The sequence below is a fragment of the Amblyraja radiata genome, chromosome 21 (genome assembly GCF_010909765.2).
Source record: "Amblyraja radiata isolate CabotCenter1 chromosome 21, sAmbRad1.1.pri, whole genome shotgun sequence".
In the NCBI taxonomy this organism is placed as follows: Eukaryota; Metazoa; Chordata; class Chondrichthyes; order Rajiformes; family Rajidae; genus Amblyraja; species Amblyraja radiata.
This window is the reverse complement of record NC_045976.1, coordinates 42,939,383-42,957,167: the sequence shown is the minus strand read 5'-3', so window position 1 is coordinate 42,957,167 and position 17,785 is coordinate 42,939,383. Positions and strand designations below refer to the sequence as shown.

Sequence of the window (17,785 nt, the reverse complement as noted above, 5' to 3'; positions counted from 1 at the left end):
CCATCGACACTAGTCCCATCTGCTCGCGTTCCGCCCAATTACCTCTGGATCTTTCATGACCATACACCTGTCCAAATGTCTTCTGAATGTTGTTATAATACCCGCTGCCTCAACTACCTCCTCTAGCAGTCCGCTCCGTACACCCACCACCCTCTGTGTGAAAAAGCTGCCCCTCAGGTTCCTATTAAATCTTTCACCTCGTATCTTAAACATATGTCCTCTGGTTCTTGATTCCCCTACTCTGGGTAAAAGGCTCTCTGCGTTCATCGGTTCTAGGAGCAGAATTAGGCCATTCGGCCCATCAAGTCTACTCTGCCATTCAATCATGGCTGATCTATCTCTCCCTCCTAACCCCATTCTCCTGCCTGCTCCCCGTAACTCCTGACACCCGTACCAATCAAGAATCTATCAATCAGCCTATCTACTCCCCTCATGATTTTATACACCTCTATAAGACCACCCCCTTAGTCTCCGATGCTACAAAGATTAAAGTCCCAGCTTGCCCAGCCTCTCCCTGTATCTCCCTCCGCCACTCAAAACCTGGCAACATTCTCTCAATTGTTTCATTAATGCACAGGCTCAGAGGAAAGGACTTCACAGATCTAGTTTTAACCCCAGAGGTCTTTGTTGTGTGGTTTGCATCAATCCCCTAAAATACTTTGCTGTGGTATAAGGTCTGAAGAAGGGTCTCGACACAAAACATCACCTATCCATGTTCTCCACAGATGCTGCCTGGCCCGCTGAGTTATGGTGCAGCAGCATCTATGGAGCGAAGGAAATAGGCAACGTTTCAGGCCGAAACCCTTCTGGAAATAGGCAACGTTTCAGGCCGAAACCCTTCTGGAAATAGGTAACGTTTCGGGCCGAAACCCGGAAGGGTTTCGACCCGAAACGTTGCCTATTTCCTTAGCTCCATAGATGCTGCTGCACCCGCTGAGTTACTCCAGCACTCTGTGAAACGTCACCTATCCATGTTCTCCACAGATGCTGCCTGACCCGCTGAGTTACTCCAGCACTCTGTGAAACGTCACCTATCCATGTTCTCCACAGATGCTGCCTGACCCGCTGAGTTACTCCAGCACTCTGTGTCCTTCTTCCTTGTGAAACAATATCTTCACATCACCATCAGGCTCTTGAACACTGCACAGCATCAAACCCACGCAGGTCACGGGGAGAACGTGCAAACTCCGTACAGACAGTGCCCGTAGTCAGGATGGAACCCGGGTCTCTGGGGATGCGAGGCAACAGCTCCACCCGCTGCGCCACCCACATTAATCTTTGTGCTATTGCACTAATGGGTCTGTTAAAGCTGCAGCAAATAGTCAGAGGGTGGTGATTTAGAAGGAGCTTAGAAGGATGAGAGGGTTTCTTATTGAAACATATAAGATTATTAAGGGTTTGGACACGCTAGAGGCAGGAAGCATGTTCCCGATGTTGGGGGAGTCCAGAACCAGGGGCCACATTTTAAGAATAAGGGGAAAGCCATTTGGAACAGAGACGAGGAAACACTTTTTTCTCACAGAGTCAAGTCAAGTCAAGTCAAGTCAAGTCAAGTTTATTTGTCACATACACATACGAGATGTGCAGTGAAATGAAAGTGGCAATGCTCGCGGACTTTGTGCAAAAAGACAAACAACCAAACAACCAAACAAACTACAAACACAATCATAACACACATATACCTTTACATAATAAATAATGGAAGGAAAAACGTTCAGTAGAGTTAGTCCCTGGTGAGATAGGTGTTTACAGACCGAATGGCCTCTGGGAAGAAACTCCTTCTCAACCTCTCCGTTCTCACCGCATGGCAACGGAGGCGTTTGCCTGACCGTAGCAGCTGGAACAGTCCGTTGCAGGGGTGGAAGGGGTCTCTCATGATATTGTTGGCTCTGGAGTTGCACCTCCTGATGTATAGTTCCTGCAGGGGGGGGCGAGTGAAGTTCCCATAGTGCGTTCGGCCGAACGCAGTACTCTCTGCAGAGCCTTCTTGTCCTTGGCAGAGCAATTCCCAAACCAGATGGTAATGTTCCCGGACAAGATGCTTTCCACCGCCGCTGCGTAGAAGCACTGGAGGATCCTCGGAGACACTCTGAATTTCGTGGTGAGTCTGTGGAATTCTCTGCCTCAGAGGGCGGTGGAGGCAGGTTCTCTGGATACTTTCAAGAGAGAGCTAGATAGGGCTCTTAAAGATAACGGAGTCAGGGGATATGGGGAGAAGGCAGGAACGGGGTACTGATTGGGGATGATCAGCCATGATCACATTGAATGGTGGTGCTGGCTCGAAGGGCCGAATGGCCTACTCCTGCACCTATTGTCTATTGAATCTGTGGAATTCATTGCCACAGACGGCTGTGGAGACCAAGTCAGTGGATATTTTTAAGGCAGAGATAGATAGATTCTTGAATAGTGCGGGTGTCAGGGGTTGTGGGGAGAATGGGGTTAGGAGAGAAAGATAGATCAGCCATGACTGAATGGCGGAGTAGACTTGATGGGCCGAATGGCCTAATTATTCTCCTATCACTTATGATCTTATGAAGGTGGGTGTCCCATTGTTCTGTTGCCGGTATATTTGACAATGAAACACCCTGGACTATTGTCACGGGGGACACTGTGTACAAGACTCACCGAATGCCTCTTCCACTCATCCCTTTCCGTCAAGCGCATCCATTTCTGCTCGGTCGATTCCGTATCTTGACACTGATCATTCTGAACCTGCAAGCCAAAGATTTGCAATCAAAGTCACATCAAAATAAATATCCCGTCCCTTACTTTCTCCACTTCAGACAGAAAATACTGGTCGGAAAATGTTTCTGTTCATATACACCGCGGGAACAGGCCCTTCGGCCCATCGAGTCTGCGCCGACCAGTGGTCACTGCGTTCACAGGCACTATCCTACACACACAGGGGACAATTTTAACCGAAGCCAATTAACCTACAAACCCGGGCATCTTTGGGGTGACGGAGAAAACCTGCGCGGTCATGGGGAGAACGTACAAACTCTGCACCGACACCACCCGTAGTCAGGATTGAGCCCAGGTCTCTGTAAAAACATGGAATGGTGGAAAGATCCTACGTTGCAGACATGATGTAGTTACGAGACATCCAAGAAGGTTTGGAGGGATATGGGCCAACGTGGGTACATGAGACTAGCCTAGATGAGGCATCTGGCTTCACAAGATCTAGCTCTCTCTGGATACTTTCAAGAGAGAGCTAGATAGGGCTCTTAAAGATAGTGGAGTCAGGGGATATGGGGAGAAGGCAGGAACGGGGTACTGATTGGGGATGATCAGCCTTGATCACATTGAATGGCGGTGCTGGCTAGAAGGGCCGAATGGCCTCTACTCCTGCACCTATTGTCTATTGTCAAACGTGAACGAGTTGGATGAAGGATCTGTTTTGGTGTTGTATGAATTGTGGGATATTATTGGTTCAGAGTCCTAGAGTCACAGCGCACGGCAACAGGCCCTTCAGCCCATCAGTTCATGTTCATAAGTTATAGGAACAGAATTAAACCATTCAGCTCACCAAGTCTACTCCACCATTCAATCACGGCTGATCTATCTCTCCCTCTCAACCCCATTCTCCTGCCTTCTCCCCATAGCCCACTTCACCCATGCCGACCAAGGTGCCTCATCTACACTAGTCCCACCTGCCGGTGTTTGGTCCAGAACCCTCGTACCCTTTCTCATCCATGTACCTGTCCAAGTATCATACCTGAAATGGCCTTCTGGGACTGTCATGGTGTGATCAGGAAAAGGTAAGAAGCAAATGTGATGTCAGAAATGATTTTCAAGCGAGTCCTTTGATGTTTGAGGTGGACATGGGAAGATCTCGGGTTAGGTATGTTGGTGTGCAGGGAAGAATACGATGTACAGAAACAAGGAACTGCAGATGTCGAAGAAAACCATCTTGAACAAAGCTCAAAGTGCTGGAGGAACTCAGCGGTTCAGGCAGTATTTGTGGAAGGAATCAAGATCTGAGATGTCGCCTGTCTGTCCCTCCACAGATGCTGCCTGACCCGCTGAGTTAGGGCGGCACGGTGGTGCAGCGGGTAGAGCTGCTGCCTCACAGCGCCAGAGACCCGGGTTCCATCCTGACTACGGGTGCTGTCTGTAAGGAGTTTGTACGTTCTCCCCGTGACCTGCGTGGGTTTTCTCCGGGTGCTCCAGTTTCCTTCCACACCACAAAGACGTGCGGGTTTGTAGGTTAATTGGCTTCTGTAAATGGTCCCTAGAGTGTAGGAGAGAACTAGTGTACGAGGCGATCGCTGGTTGCCACAGACTACATGGGCCGAGCGGACTGTTTCCATGCTGTATCTCTAAAACTCTCAGGGTGTCAGATGCTATGGGGAGAAGGCAGGAGAATGGGGTTGAGAGGGAGAGATAGATCAGCCATGATTGAATGGCGGAGAATACCTGATGGGCCGAATGGTCTAATTCCGCTCCAAGAACTTACGAAATTATGAAACTGTGAACTTACGGAACTAAAAACCAAGTTCCTCCAGCACTTTATACACAAGTTCATTGCCTTAATTCACAGGGAGTGCAGCGTAGGTTTACAAGGTTAATTCCCGGGATGGCGGGACTGTCATACGCTGAGAGAATGGAGCGGCTGAGCTTGTACACTCTGGGGTTTAGAAGAATGAGAGGGGATCTTATTGAAACATATAAGATTATTAAGGTAGACAAAAATGCTGGAGAAACTCAGCGGGTGCAGCAGCATCTATGGAGCAAAGGAAATGGGCAACGTTTCGGGCCAAAACCCTTCTTCAGACCATTAAGATTATTAAGGTCTGAAGGTTCCTCGACTCCATTCAAGGTCCCAAGCAGTCGTTCCAGGTGCGACAAAGGTTCACCTGTATCTCCTCCAACCTCATCTACTGCATCCGCTGCTCTAGATGTCAGCTGATCTACATCGGTGAGACCAAGCGTAGGTTGGGCGATCGTTTCGCCGAACACCTCCGCTCAGTCCGCAATAACCTACCTGACCTCCCGGTGGCTCAGCACTTCAACTCCCCCTCCCATTCCCAATCCGACCTCTCTGTCCTGGGTCTCCTCCATTGCCAGAGTGAGCAACAGCGGAAATTGGAGGAACAGCACCTCATATTCCGTCTGGGGACCTTGCGTCCTTATGGCATTAACATTGAATTCTCCCAATTTGGCTAGCCCTTGCTGTCTCCTCCCCTTCCTTAACCCTCTAGCTGTCTCCTCCCACCCTCCCATCCGCCCGCCCTCGGGCTCCTCCTCCTCCTCCCCTTTTCCTTCTTTCTTTCCCCCCCCCACCCCCCATCAGTCTGAAGAAGGGTTTCGGCCCGAAACGTCGCCCATTTCCTTCGCTCCATAGATGCTGCTGCACCCGCTGAGTTTCCCCAGCAATTTTGTGTACCTAAGATTATTAAGGGTTTGGACACGCTAGAGGCAGGAAACATGTTCCCGATGTTGGGGGAGTCTAGAACCAGGGGCCACAGTTTAAGAATAAGGGGTAAGCCATTTCGAACGGAGACGAGGAAACACTTCTTCACACAGAGAGTGGTGAGTCTGTGGAATTCTCTGCCTCAGAGGGCGGTGGAGGCCGGTTCTCTGGATGCTTTCAAGAGAGAGATAGATAGGGCTCTTAAAGATAGCGGAGTCAGGGGATATGGGGAGAAGGCAGGAAAGGGGTGACTGATAGGGGATGATCAGCCGTGATCACATTGAATGGCGGTGCTGGCTCGAAGGGCCGAATGGCCTACTCCTGCACCTATTGTCTATTGTCGCACTGTAGACACCACAGTCAGCTGCTTTAAAGTTTTAAAGATTTATTTATTGGAAAGGGACTTACAAAAAACTCAAAGAAGATGCTGTTGTCCACATACTGGTACTCAAAGGAGACACTTCCTGGCTTCTTCAAATGGACGGAGTAGATGAGGGAGACAGTGCAGTCATCCCTGTTGGAGGCTATGTACGTCCCTTGCGGTGCCCAGCTGGACCTGGACAAGAGGCAAACATCAACATTACTACAAATAACACGCAGTTTCAGTTTACTCTATGGCCATAGGGTCAGAAGTGATAGGAGCAGAATTAGGCCATTTGTCCCATCGAGTCTACTCCGCCATTCAATCATGGCTGATCTATGTCTCCCTCTCAACCCCATTCTCCTGCCTTCTCCCCATAACCCCCGACACCCGCACTAATCAAGAATCTATCTATATCTACTGACTTGTGGCCTCCTGTGGCAAAGAATCCCACAGATTCACCACCCTCTGACTAAAGAAATTCCCTCTCATCTCCTTCCTAAAAGAACGTCCTTTAATTCTGATGCTGTGCCCTCTGGTCCTAGACTCTCCCACTAGTGGAAACATCTTCTCCACATCCACTCTATCCAGGCCTTTCACTATTCTGTAAGTTTCAATGAGGTTCCTCCTCATCCTTCTAAACTCCAGCGAGTACAGGCCCAGCGCCGACAAACGCTCATCGTACGATAACCCACTCATTCCTGGGATCGTTCTTGTAAACCTCCTCTGGACCCTCTCCAGAGCCGACACATCCTTCCTTAGATACGGGGCCCAAAACTGCCCACAATTGAGATACAGTGAAAAGCTTCTCTGTTGCATGCTATCTAGACAGCGGAAAGACAAGGCATGATTACAATCGAGCCGTTAGATAGTCTAAATGTGGAGCGATGACAATATGAGTTCATAGATCTGCTTCTGAGGCGGGCATTCAAATAATCACCTGACAAGGGCATGAGAAGAAACAGCCCTTGCTTAATAGAATTTAGGTAGAGTATTCAGTACATTTCAATCAATTTCCCACCCCCTTATCCTTCTAAACTCCAGTGAGTATATGCTGACTGAAGAAATTCCTCATCTCCATTCTGAAGGCACATCCTTGGGTTCTGAGGTTGTGCCCCCTGGTCTTAGACTTTCTCTCTCGGCCAGGGATCTTGGAGGGGGGCTGGCAGGGGGGAGTAAGGAGATCACAGGGCATTTGAGTTGCCCTCTCCTACAGAAACGCGCGCGTGAAACTGATTCCATCGTTTAACGCAAGGCGTGAAGATCCACTGGGCCTTACGCAGATCGTACCGACCCGCACAAAGGGACTATTGTCCTGACGGGCCTTTGGCTTAAAGCTGGCGTGTAACTTGTGACCCCAAGGTCACGGCGTGTGAGCCCACGTTAGTTCAAGGGAACAGTGGTGCAGCGGGTAGAGTCGCTGCCTCACAGCGCCAGTGACCCAGGTTCAATCCCGACTACGGGTGCTGTCTGTACGGAGTTTGCACGTTCTCCCCGTGACCTGCGTGGGTTTTCTCCGGGTGCTCCGGTTTCCTCCCACACTCCAAAGACGTGCAGGTTTGCAGGTTAATTGGCTTCGGTAAAGATTGTAAATTGTCCCCAGTGTGTGTAGGATAGTGTTAGTGTGCGGGGATCGCTGGTCGGCACGATCTCGGTGGGCCGAAGGGCCTGTTTCCACGCTGTATCTCTAAACTAAACTAAACTAAGCCCGTACCCCAGGACAGTGACCCAGTAGACAGCCTCTCACCTCCTCCCCCACCCTGGACATCTGGTGAGATGACAACAATCTTCCCAAACCCAACAGGTGTGACACTGATCATCTCTTCCTCCCAATCACCCCACTCACACCTGCAACCTTCGCATCAAATTAAGGGAAGGTATCCCACGCCAGGGGGCCACATGAGTGGCACGGGTGGGGGACATTTTCGTGGAATTTAAAAGATATATAAACTGTATTGAACAATTTGTATAGCCTACGAAAATGTCGGATGAATTTTTTTCGCATGGTTCATGAATTGTATATATTTATCAATTGAATAAAGTCTATTTTGAAAGTTAAAAAAAAACAAAAAAACCTTCGCATCAAATCCTATCTCCTTGTTGCTGGAGCATCAAAATGTTGATTAGTTTAGTCTCGTTTAGAGATACAACATGGAAATAGACCCTTCAGCCCACTGAGCCTGTACCGGCCTGCAATCACACGTTCCCATGAGTTTAGTTTAGAGAAACAGTATGGAAACAGGCCCTTCGGCCCACCGGGTCCACGATCATTCAATAGACAATAGGTGCAGGAGTAGGCCATTCGGCCCTTCGAGCCAGCACCGCCATTCAATGTGATCATGGCTGATCATCCCCAATCAGTACCCCGTTCCTGCCTTCTCCCCATATCCCCTGACTCCGCTATTTTTAAGAGCTCTTAAAGCTCTTATTCGTTCACAGTAGTTCTATGTTATCCCACTTTCATGTCGGCGGTGAAGGAAGGGCGATAGATTTCCCAGTGGAGGGGGGGGAGGGCAGGGGGGGGGGGGACAGGGGAGGTGGGGCAAGGGGGGGGCAAGGGGGGGGGTGGGGCAAGGGGGGGGTGGGGCAAGGGAGGGGGGGGTGGGGCAAGGGTGGGGGGACAGGGGAGGTGCTCCCTCTATCTCCCTCAAGTCACGAGAATGTGTAAAGACATGAATAAAAAGGGATAGGATTGAGATGAGGACATTTTTTCACCCAGAGAGTGGTGTGAATCTGTGGAATTCCCTGCCACAGAGGGCAGTGGAGGCCGATTCACTGGATGGATTTAAGAGAGAGTTAGATAGAGCTCTAGGGGCCAGTGGAATCAAGAAATATGGGGAGAAGGCAGGCACGGGGTACTGATTGTGGATGATCAGCCATGATCACAATGAATGGCGGTGCTGGCTCGAAGGGCCGAATGGCCTCCTCCTGCACCTATTGTCTATGTTTCTATTTCTAAGGCTGGAGAATGGGGTTGAGAGGGAGAGACAGATCAGCCATGATTGAATGGCGGACTAGGCTTGATGGGCCGACTGGCCTAATTCTGCTCCTATCACTTATGAACTAGTGTGGATGGAGCACCTTGGCCGGCATGGGTGAGCTGGGCCGAAGGGCCTGTTACCGTGCTGTGTGAGTGACTCCATGCTGACTTACGAGTTGCAGTAGATTCCATTGGCTGCAGCCGTGTTATCCATATCCTCCACATATGTTGCCACGGTGGAGAAGCCTGGCGGGAAGTTGTCCCACTCCGTGAACCTGACCCCGCTGCCCAGCGAGTAGGTCCCTGCCGCACATTTGCTGCACGTCTGGTTCAGCAGGTCCAGGAACTCCCCAGATCCACAGGAGAAAGCTGCAACAGAACACAGGTGTTGAAGGTGGACAAAAGTGCTGGAGAAACTCAGCGGGTGCAGCAGCATCTATGGAGCGAAGGACTGCAGGCCCGAAGGACACAGGTGTTTGAGAGTCTCCTCTGACACCACGTCCGATGAGACTGGGTCACAGAAAAACATACAAACATAGACAAAAGGCCATTCGGCCCTTCGAGCCAGCACCACCATTCAATGTGATCATGGCTGATCATCCACAATCATTACCCCGTTCCTGCTTTCCCCCCATATCCCTTGATTCCGTTAGCCCTAAGAGCTAAATCTAACTCTCTCTTGAAAACATCCAGTAAATTGGCCTCCACTGCCTTCTGTGGCAGAGAATTCCATAGATTCACATCTCTCTGGGTGAAAACGTTTCCTCATCTCAGTTCTCAATGGCCGACCTCTTATTCTTAAACTGTGACCCCTGGTTCAGGACTCTCCCAACATCGGGAACATTTTTCCTGCCTCGAGCCTGTCCAATCCCTTAAGAATTTTATATGCTTCTATAAGGTCCCTCCTCATCCTTCTAAACTCCAGTGAATACAAGCCCAGTCGACCCATTCTTTCATCATCTGTCAGTCCCGCCATCCTGGGAATTAACCTGGTGAACCTACCCTGCACTCCCTCAATAGCAAGAATGTTCCTCCTCAAACTAGGAGACCAAAACTGCACACAATTCTCCAGGTGTGTAAGATCGCAGGCTCGGCGATCGTTCCGCTGAACACCTCCTCTCAGTCCGCCTAAACCTACCTGATCTCCCGGTGGCTCAGCACTTCAACTCCCCCTCCCATTCCCACACTGACCTTTCTGTCCTGGGCCTCCTCCATTGTCAGAGTGGGGCCCAGCACAAACTGGAGGAGCAGCACCTCATATTTCACTTCAAGTGGGCAGGTGGGACCAGCTTTGATGGAGCATCTTGGTCAGTATTGATCAGTTGGGCTGAAGGGCCTGATTTGATGCTGTCTGTTTCTATGAGACAGCTCCTTACTATATGTTCGGTGTATGGTGTGGAACATGACATTAACTATAATGCTAGTAAGAGTACTGTTATGGTCAGTAGAACCAAAGAGGATAAATGCCTAAAATATCCTGTTTTTAAATTGTCTGACAATAATCTTAGTGTCTGTAATAAGATAAAATATCTAGGGCATATTATTACAGAACAAATGACAGATGATGAGGATATCTATAGGCAACGACGCATGCTGTATGTACAGGCGAATATCCTCTTGCGTAAATTTGGTGCGTGTGTAGATGTGGTGAAGATGTCACTATTTAGAGCATACTGCACACCACTCTACACTGCGCACCTGTGGTCGAACTATTTAAAGACAAGTATGCAGAGACTAAAGGTGGCATATAACGATGCCATGAGAACACTGCTAAGGCAACCTAGATGGTGTAGTGCCAGTAATATGTTTGTGGCTGCAGGAGTCAGTACTTTAGAAGCTATCCTAAGACACCACATGTATAGATTCATTTGCAGGATAAATGACTCTAAAAATGTGCTTATTGTGGCCTTGACAAACATAAGGGTTTAGCACTACACGCTACGAATCCCAGCTGTGGAGACACTGGTATCGTTGTCTCGTTGTAAGACATTGATCATCTTTTAATCTGGATTTTTAACTTAAGTATTGTGGGTTTTTGTTAAATATAAATTATGATGTTTTTATGCGATATACCATGATTTTATATATATTTATGATATTTGATATGCAATGCATTTTTAATGTAATGTTGCCCCTTGTCTGGACCTTGAGTTTGTAATAAAGTTTAGTATTATTATTATTATTATTATTATTACAATTTCCAGTGAAGCTGTCTACACAGGAGAGTGATATAAACATTGTGACCACAATACTAACTCTCCACAACCCATCCTGATGTGTCTCAAGATAGACACTGGTGTGGTAGACCCAGGTGTGGAAGACACAGGTGTGGTACACAGGTGTGCTAGACACAGGTGTGGTAGACCCAGGTGTGGTAGACCCAGGTGTGGAAGACCCAGGTGTGGAAGACCCAGGTGTGGAAGACCCAAGTGTGGAAGACCCAGGTGTGGTAGACCCAGGTGTGGTACACAGGTGTGGTAGACCCAGGTGTGGTAGACCCAGGTGTGGAAGACCCAGGTGTGGAAGACCCAGGTGTGGTACACAGGTGTGGTAGACCCAGGTGTGGTACACAGGTGTGCTAGACACAGGTGTGGTAGACCCAGGTGTGGTAGACCCAGGTGTGGAAGACCCAGGTGTGGTAGACCCAGGTGTGGAAGACCCAGGTGTGGTACACAGGTGTGGTAGACCCAGGTGTGGAAGACCCAGGTGTGCTAGACACAGGTGTGGTAGACACAGGTGTGGTAGACCCAGGTGTGGTAGACCCAGGTGTGGTAGACCCAGGTGTGGAAGACCCAGGTGTGGTAGACCCAGGTGTGGTAGACCCAGGTGAGGAAGACCCAGGTGTGGTACACAGGTGTGGAATGTCAGGCCTCATTGTGCGCCCCCCCCCTCCTCCCCCCACCATGTTTTAAAAGCGAGTTCCACTGATAAAGGTGAGAGGGGTAAAGTTTAAAGGAGATGTGCGGGGCAGGTTTTTTACACAGTGGGTGCCTGGAACGCGATGCCAGGGGTGGTGGTGGAGGCAGATACGATAGTGGTGTTTTTGAGGCTTCATGCGTGGGTTTTCTCCGCGATCTTCAGTGACTACACTGTGTGGACATGCAGGAAGATAAGAGTAGGGCTTGGCATCATGTTGGCCCCAGACATTGTGGGCCGAAGGGCCTGCTCCCATTCTCCTGCCTTCTCCCCTGACTCCCGTACTAATCAAGAATCTATCAATCTCCGCCTTAAAAAATATCCACCCGCTATCCTGCAGCGGCCGAGTGGCGACTTACAGCATTCCCTGCCAATGATGGGTTCGGGCAGCCCGCTACACCTGTCCGGAGTCGTGGGGATGGCCACCCTCCAGCGGGAGCCTCTGCTGTCACACTCCGTGTACTCGTAGTGGTAGTCGGCCTGCGAGAGAGAACACAAACAGTGAGTGAGGCCCAGCGCTCATCCAAAATGGCGGCCACGCCAGGCAGCGCCCTGTAGCTCATCCAAGATGGCGGCCACGCCAGGCAGCGCTCAGTAGCTCATCTATGATGGCGGCCACGCCAGGCAGCGCTCTGTAGCTCATCTAAGATGGCGGCCACGCCAGGCAGCGCTCAGTAGCTCATCTAAGATGGCGGCCACGCCAGGCAGCGCTCAGTAGCTCATCCAAGATGGCGGCCACGCCAGGCAGCGCTCTGTAGCTCATCTAAGATGGCGGCCACGCCAGGCAGCGCTCAGTAGCTCATCTAAGATGGTGGCCACGCCAGGCAGCGCTCTGTAGCTCATCTAAGATGGTGGCCACGCCAGGCAGCGCTCTGTAGATCTGCAATCACATAGAAACATAGACAATAGGTGCAGGAGTAGGCCATTCAGCCTTTCAAGCCCGCACCGCCATTAAATATGATCATGGCTGATCATCCAACTCAGTATCCTGTACCTGCCTTCTCTCCATACCCCCTGATCCCTTTAGCCACAAGGGCCACATCTAACTCCCTCTTAAATATAGCCAATGAACTGGCCTCAACTACCTTCTGTGGCAGAGAATTCCACAGATTCACCACTCTCTGTGTGAAAAATGTTTTTCTCATCTCGGTCCTAAAAGATTTCCTTCTTATCCTTAAACTGTGACCCCTTGTTCTGGATTTACGTTCTATTCCCCTTTATCCTGTATCTGTACACTGTGGACGGCTCGATTGTAATCACGTACTATATTTCCGCTGACTGGTTAGCACACAACAAAAGCTTTTCACTGTACCTCGGTACACGGGACAATAAACTCAACTCTCAAACTCTGTTGGGAGAGGGAGACAACACCCGCTGAGTTACTCCAGCACTCTGTGAAACGTCACCTATCCATGTTCTCCACAGATGCTGCCTGACCCGCTGAGTTACTCCAGCACTCTGTGAAACGTCACCTATCCATGTTCTCCACAGATGCTGCCTGACCCGCTGAGTTACTCCAGCACTTTGCGTTTGTCTTTGGTATAAACCAGCATCTGCAGTTCTTTGTTTCTCCAAACTATCCCTCGATGTGACCAAGGTGAAGGAGATTGTGATCAACTTCAGGAATCAAAGTGGCGCACACATCCTGGTAAACGCAACAACAGTGCTGGGGTAGATGGTCACTCTGACCTCCATTGTCAGACTGAGGCCCAGCGCAAGTAAATACTACCATAACATTGGATCCTGGACCATCCACATCAAAGGAAAGAGTTGCTGCCGTACAGCGAAAGCAGCGCCTGAGACCCGGGTTCCATCCTGACTATGGGCGCTGTCTGTACGGAGTTTGCACGTTCTCCCTGTGACCTGCGTGGGTTTTCACCGAGATCTCCGGTTTCCTCCCACACTCCAAAGACGTGCAGGTTTGTAGGTTAATTGACTTGGTGTAAATGTAAAAAATGTCCATAATGGGTATAGGATAGTGTTAGTGTGCGGGGATCGCTGGTCAGTTCGGACCCGGTGGGCCGAAGGGCATGTTTCTGCGCTGTATCTCTAAACTAAAGTAAGCAACGCAACTTCCTCGGAAGGATTAGGAGGTTGCTAAGTCTGTAAACTGTCCCTAGTATGTAGGGAGTGGGTGAGGAAGTGGGAGAACACAGAACAGGTGACCGCTGGTCGGCGTGGACTCGGTGGGCCGAAGGGTCAGTTTCCGTGTTGCATCTCTAAACTAAACCAGTTTTGCATTTTTGTTTTAATGCATGATTGCATGAACAGTTTTATAAATCCGCGACAGGTAAGGATCTCATTGTGACAATGCAGGAGTGGTGACACTCACTCCCGTAATAAATTACAACGCATAGTTAACAAAGCATCCAAAATCATCAGCACTCCCCTTCCATCAATAGAATCACTCCATCACAAACGGTCTGTGTCAAGGGTGAAGAAAATCATCTCTGATCCCTCCCACCCAGCTCACCACATCTTCCACCTGCTGCCATCAGGAAGGCGCTACAGCTCACTGTCCGCCAAGACATCTCGATTTAAAAACAGTTTTTGCCCACACGCAATCCGAATTCTGAACACACTATGATAACAGCACATATCCTCCCCATGCATGTACTGTATATTGTATGATGTTGTGTTTTATGTTATGTTTGACGGGAATCATCCTACCGTGTAACATCCTGTACTGAACCTGAATTCCACCAGCTTGACTGTGTGGTCATTAAATAATCTAATCTAATCTAATTTAATCATTGTTTTTCTCATCGATCCCCAGGCAGCTTGGCCTTTGGGGCTTCAGTATAACTTAAAGACAGGTCCTTTGTAAAATGGCAACGAACTGGTGCATTGTGTAAGTGCGAGCATCATTTATCACAAATGCTACAGATGGCGCAGATGTTACTGAGTGATGAATGTGTAAACAGAAGCATGCAAATGTCGATGACAGACTTGTGTTTATTTATAATACTCTGCGCGCTGCAAAGTGCTCCCACCGAATACAGCATTTGGAAGGTTAGTGATCGCCCAGAAAATGTTGCTGGCAGATCAGTAACTGCTTCAATGTTGGGCAAATGTACCGCAAATCACAGAGTGCTGGAGTAACTCAGCGGGTCAGGCAGCATCTGTGGAGAACATGGATAGGTGACGTTTCACAGAGTGCTGGAGTAACTCAGCGGGTCAGGCAGCATCTGTGGAGAACATGGATAGGTGATGTTTCACAGAGTGCTGGAGTAACTCAGCGGGTCAGGCAGGGCAGCATCTGTGGAGAACATGGATAGGTGACGTTTCACAGAGTGCTGGAGTAACTCAGCGGGTCAGGCAGCATCTGTGGAGCTAAGGAAATAGGCAACGTTTCGGGTCGAAACCCTTCCGGGTTTCGGCCCGAAACGTTGCCTATTTCCAGAAGGGGTTCGGCCCGAAACGTTGCCTATTTCATTCGCTCCATAGATGCTGCTGCACCCGCTGAGTTTCTCCAGCACTTTTGTCCAAGGCATACTATTAGCCTCAGGACAAGTGGCCAAACTGCAGAGACACACACATGGTTTCCAGAACGTTAGTTGTTGCATCTCTGCGGGACCGGATGTCAATTCCATCCGTCTCTCTTCTTAAAAAAAAATGTTGCTCTCGAAACTATGGGAAAGGTCGGCACTCTTCGAAATCAAACGCTGCTTCCTGCAGACAGAGTCTGTGCGAGATTCATCGCCCATGTAGGTAATGGAACTAAAGGTGGGCACAGAGTGCTGGAGTAACTCAGCGGGTCAGGCAGCATCTGTGGAGAACATGGATAGGTGACGTTTCACAGAGTGCTGGAGTAACTCAGCGGGTCAGGCAGCATCTGTGGAGAACATGGGTGATGTTTTGGGTCTAGATCCTTCTTTAGACCAGACGTTACCCATTCCTTCTCTCCAGAGATGCTGCCTGACATAAACCAGCATCTGCAGTGACTTCCGATCACTTGCCAGGCTTTGTCTCAAACCCCCACCTCTCTCTTCCAGCTTCCCCCCCCCCCCCTAAGGGGCGAGAAGTGATCAAGCCCCTTTAGTTTTTAGTTTAGAGATACAGCATTGAAACAGACACTTCAGCCCATCGAATCCATGTTGACCATCAACCACCCTCTCTATCCTCCACACTCGGGACAATTTACACAAGCCAATTAGCCCATATTAGGGTGGACAGAGTCAGGGGATATGGGGAGAAGGCAGGAACGGGGTACTGATTGTGGATGATCAGCCATGATCACATTGAATGGCGGTGCTGGCTCGAAGGGCTGAATGGCCTCCTCCTGCACCTATTTTGTTTCAGTTTCTGCTCCATCGGTCTGAAGAAGGTACCCGACCCGAAATGTCATCCATTTATTCCCTGTAGTTTAATTTGTAAATGCGGAGGGTGACTGTGGATAGGGAAAGTCAACGTGAAAATCAAACACCCTTATATTAGGCTCTCAAGAAAGGGGCGTACCGGTGGCGCAGCGGGTAGAGCTGCTGCCTCACGGCGCCAGAGACCCGGGTTCCATCCTGACTACGGGTGCTGTCTGTACGGAGTTTGCACGTTCTCCCCGTGACCTGCGTGGGTTTTCTCCGGGTGCTCCAGTTTCCTCCCACACTCCAAAGACGTGCAGGTTTGTAGGTTAATTGGCTTTGGGTATGAATGTAAATTGTCCCTAGTGTGTGTAGGATAGTGTTAGTGTGCGGGGATCGCTGGTCGGCACGGACTCGGTGGGCCGAAGGGCCTGTTTCCGCGCTGTATCTCTAAACTAAACTAAAGAGCCTGTTGAAATGGAAGGGAGTATGTTGGCCTTATCTCTTTCCTCCAGTCACGGTTCACCCAGCTGGGCAAGCAGCCAAGTTAAATGTGCAGACAGCTAATTTGTACAGAACAACAAATCAGACTAAAAACTAATTTCCTATCCCTGTAGGAAGAGCTTACTCAGACTAGAAATTCATCTTAAACAGGGCTTGTCGCAAGGTTAACCCCTGACACCCGCACTAATCATGAATCTGTCAATCTCCACCTTAAAAATATCCACTGACTTGTGGCCTCCACAGCCGTCTGTGGCAATTAATTCCACAGATTCACCACCCTCTGGCTAAAGAAACTCCTCCTCATCTCCTTCCTAAAAGTACATTCTTTAATTCTGAGGCTGTGACCTCTGTGCCCTAAATGGCTTAAGGCCCTGTCCCACTGTACGAGTTCATTCCAAGAGCTCTCCCGAGTTAAAAAAAAAAATCAAACTCGTGGTAAGCACGTAGAATGTACGTAGCGGGTACGTCGGAGCTCGGGGACGTCCCTTAGCGGCTCGTAACGCTAACGGCAGGTACTTTGGGAAACGCGGTAAGCTCGGGAAGACTCAGGAAGATTTTTCAACGTGTTGAAAAATGTCCACGAGAGCCCCGAGTACCTGCGAGCGGCCATTACCGTAATTCTCCGAGTTCCAATCAGGGGAAACTCGGGAGAACTCTTGAATTACCTCGTACAGTGGGACAGGCCCTTTACCCCTTATTTAAGAATAAGGGGTCGGCCATTTAGAACGGTGATGAGGAAACACGTTTTCACACAGAGAGTTGTGAGTCTGTGGAATTCTCTGCCTCAGAGGGCGGTGGAGGCCGGTTCTCTGGATGCTTTCAAGAGAGAACTAGATAGGGCTCTTAAAGATAGCAGAGTCAGGGGATATGGGGAGAAAGCAGGAACGGGGTACTGATTGGGGATGATCAGCCATGATCACATTGAATGGCTGTGCTGGCTCGAAGGGCCGAATGGCCTCCTCCTGCACCTATTGTCTATTGTCTCTCGTAATGAAGGCCAACATGCCATTGGCTTTCTTCACTGCCTGCTGCACCTGCATGCTTACCTTCAGTGACTGATGTACAAGCACACCCAGGTCTCGTTGCACCTCCCCTTTTCCTAATCTGACACCATTCAGGTAATATTCTGCCTTCCTGTTCTTGCCACCAGAATGGATCTCACATTTATCCACATTATACTGCATCTGCCATGCATCTGCCCACTCACCCAACCTGTCCAAGTCACATTGCAGCCTCATAGCATCATCCTCGCAGCTCACACTGCCACCCAGCTTTGTGTCATCCGCAAACTTGGAGATGTCACATTTAATTCC

At 49.6% G+C, this 17,785-nt stretch overlaps 1 protein-coding gene across 2 annotated transcripts in view; it reads right to left on the bottom strand.

Moving 5' to 3' along the window:
* Positions 1–2,241: 2,241 nt before the first annotated feature.
* Positions 2,242–17,785, bottom strand: part of elapor2 (endosome-lysosome associated apoptosis and autophagy regulator family member 2) — a 43,302-nt gene continuing 27,758 nt past the window's right edge. Inside the window, exons 2-6 of one of the 2 annotated variants that reach the window (XM_033040216.1) lie at positions 12,030–12,150; positions 8,928–9,123; positions 5,822–5,969; positions 2,608–2,712; positions 2,242–2,274 (exon numbers count right to left, since the gene is read on the bottom strand). In XM_033040216.1, coding sequence (XP_032896107.1) covers positions 2,257–2,274; positions 2,608–2,712; positions 5,822–5,969; positions 8,928–9,123; positions 12,030–12,150 — 588 coding nt within the window. In that variant the 3' untranslated portion in view covers positions 2,242–2,256. Of the gene's footprint in view, positions 2,275–2,523; positions 2,713–5,821; positions 5,970–8,927; positions 9,124–12,029; positions 12,151–17,785 lie in introns of those variants that run through there. The other variant, XM_033040215.1, reaches the window with a different exon arrangement.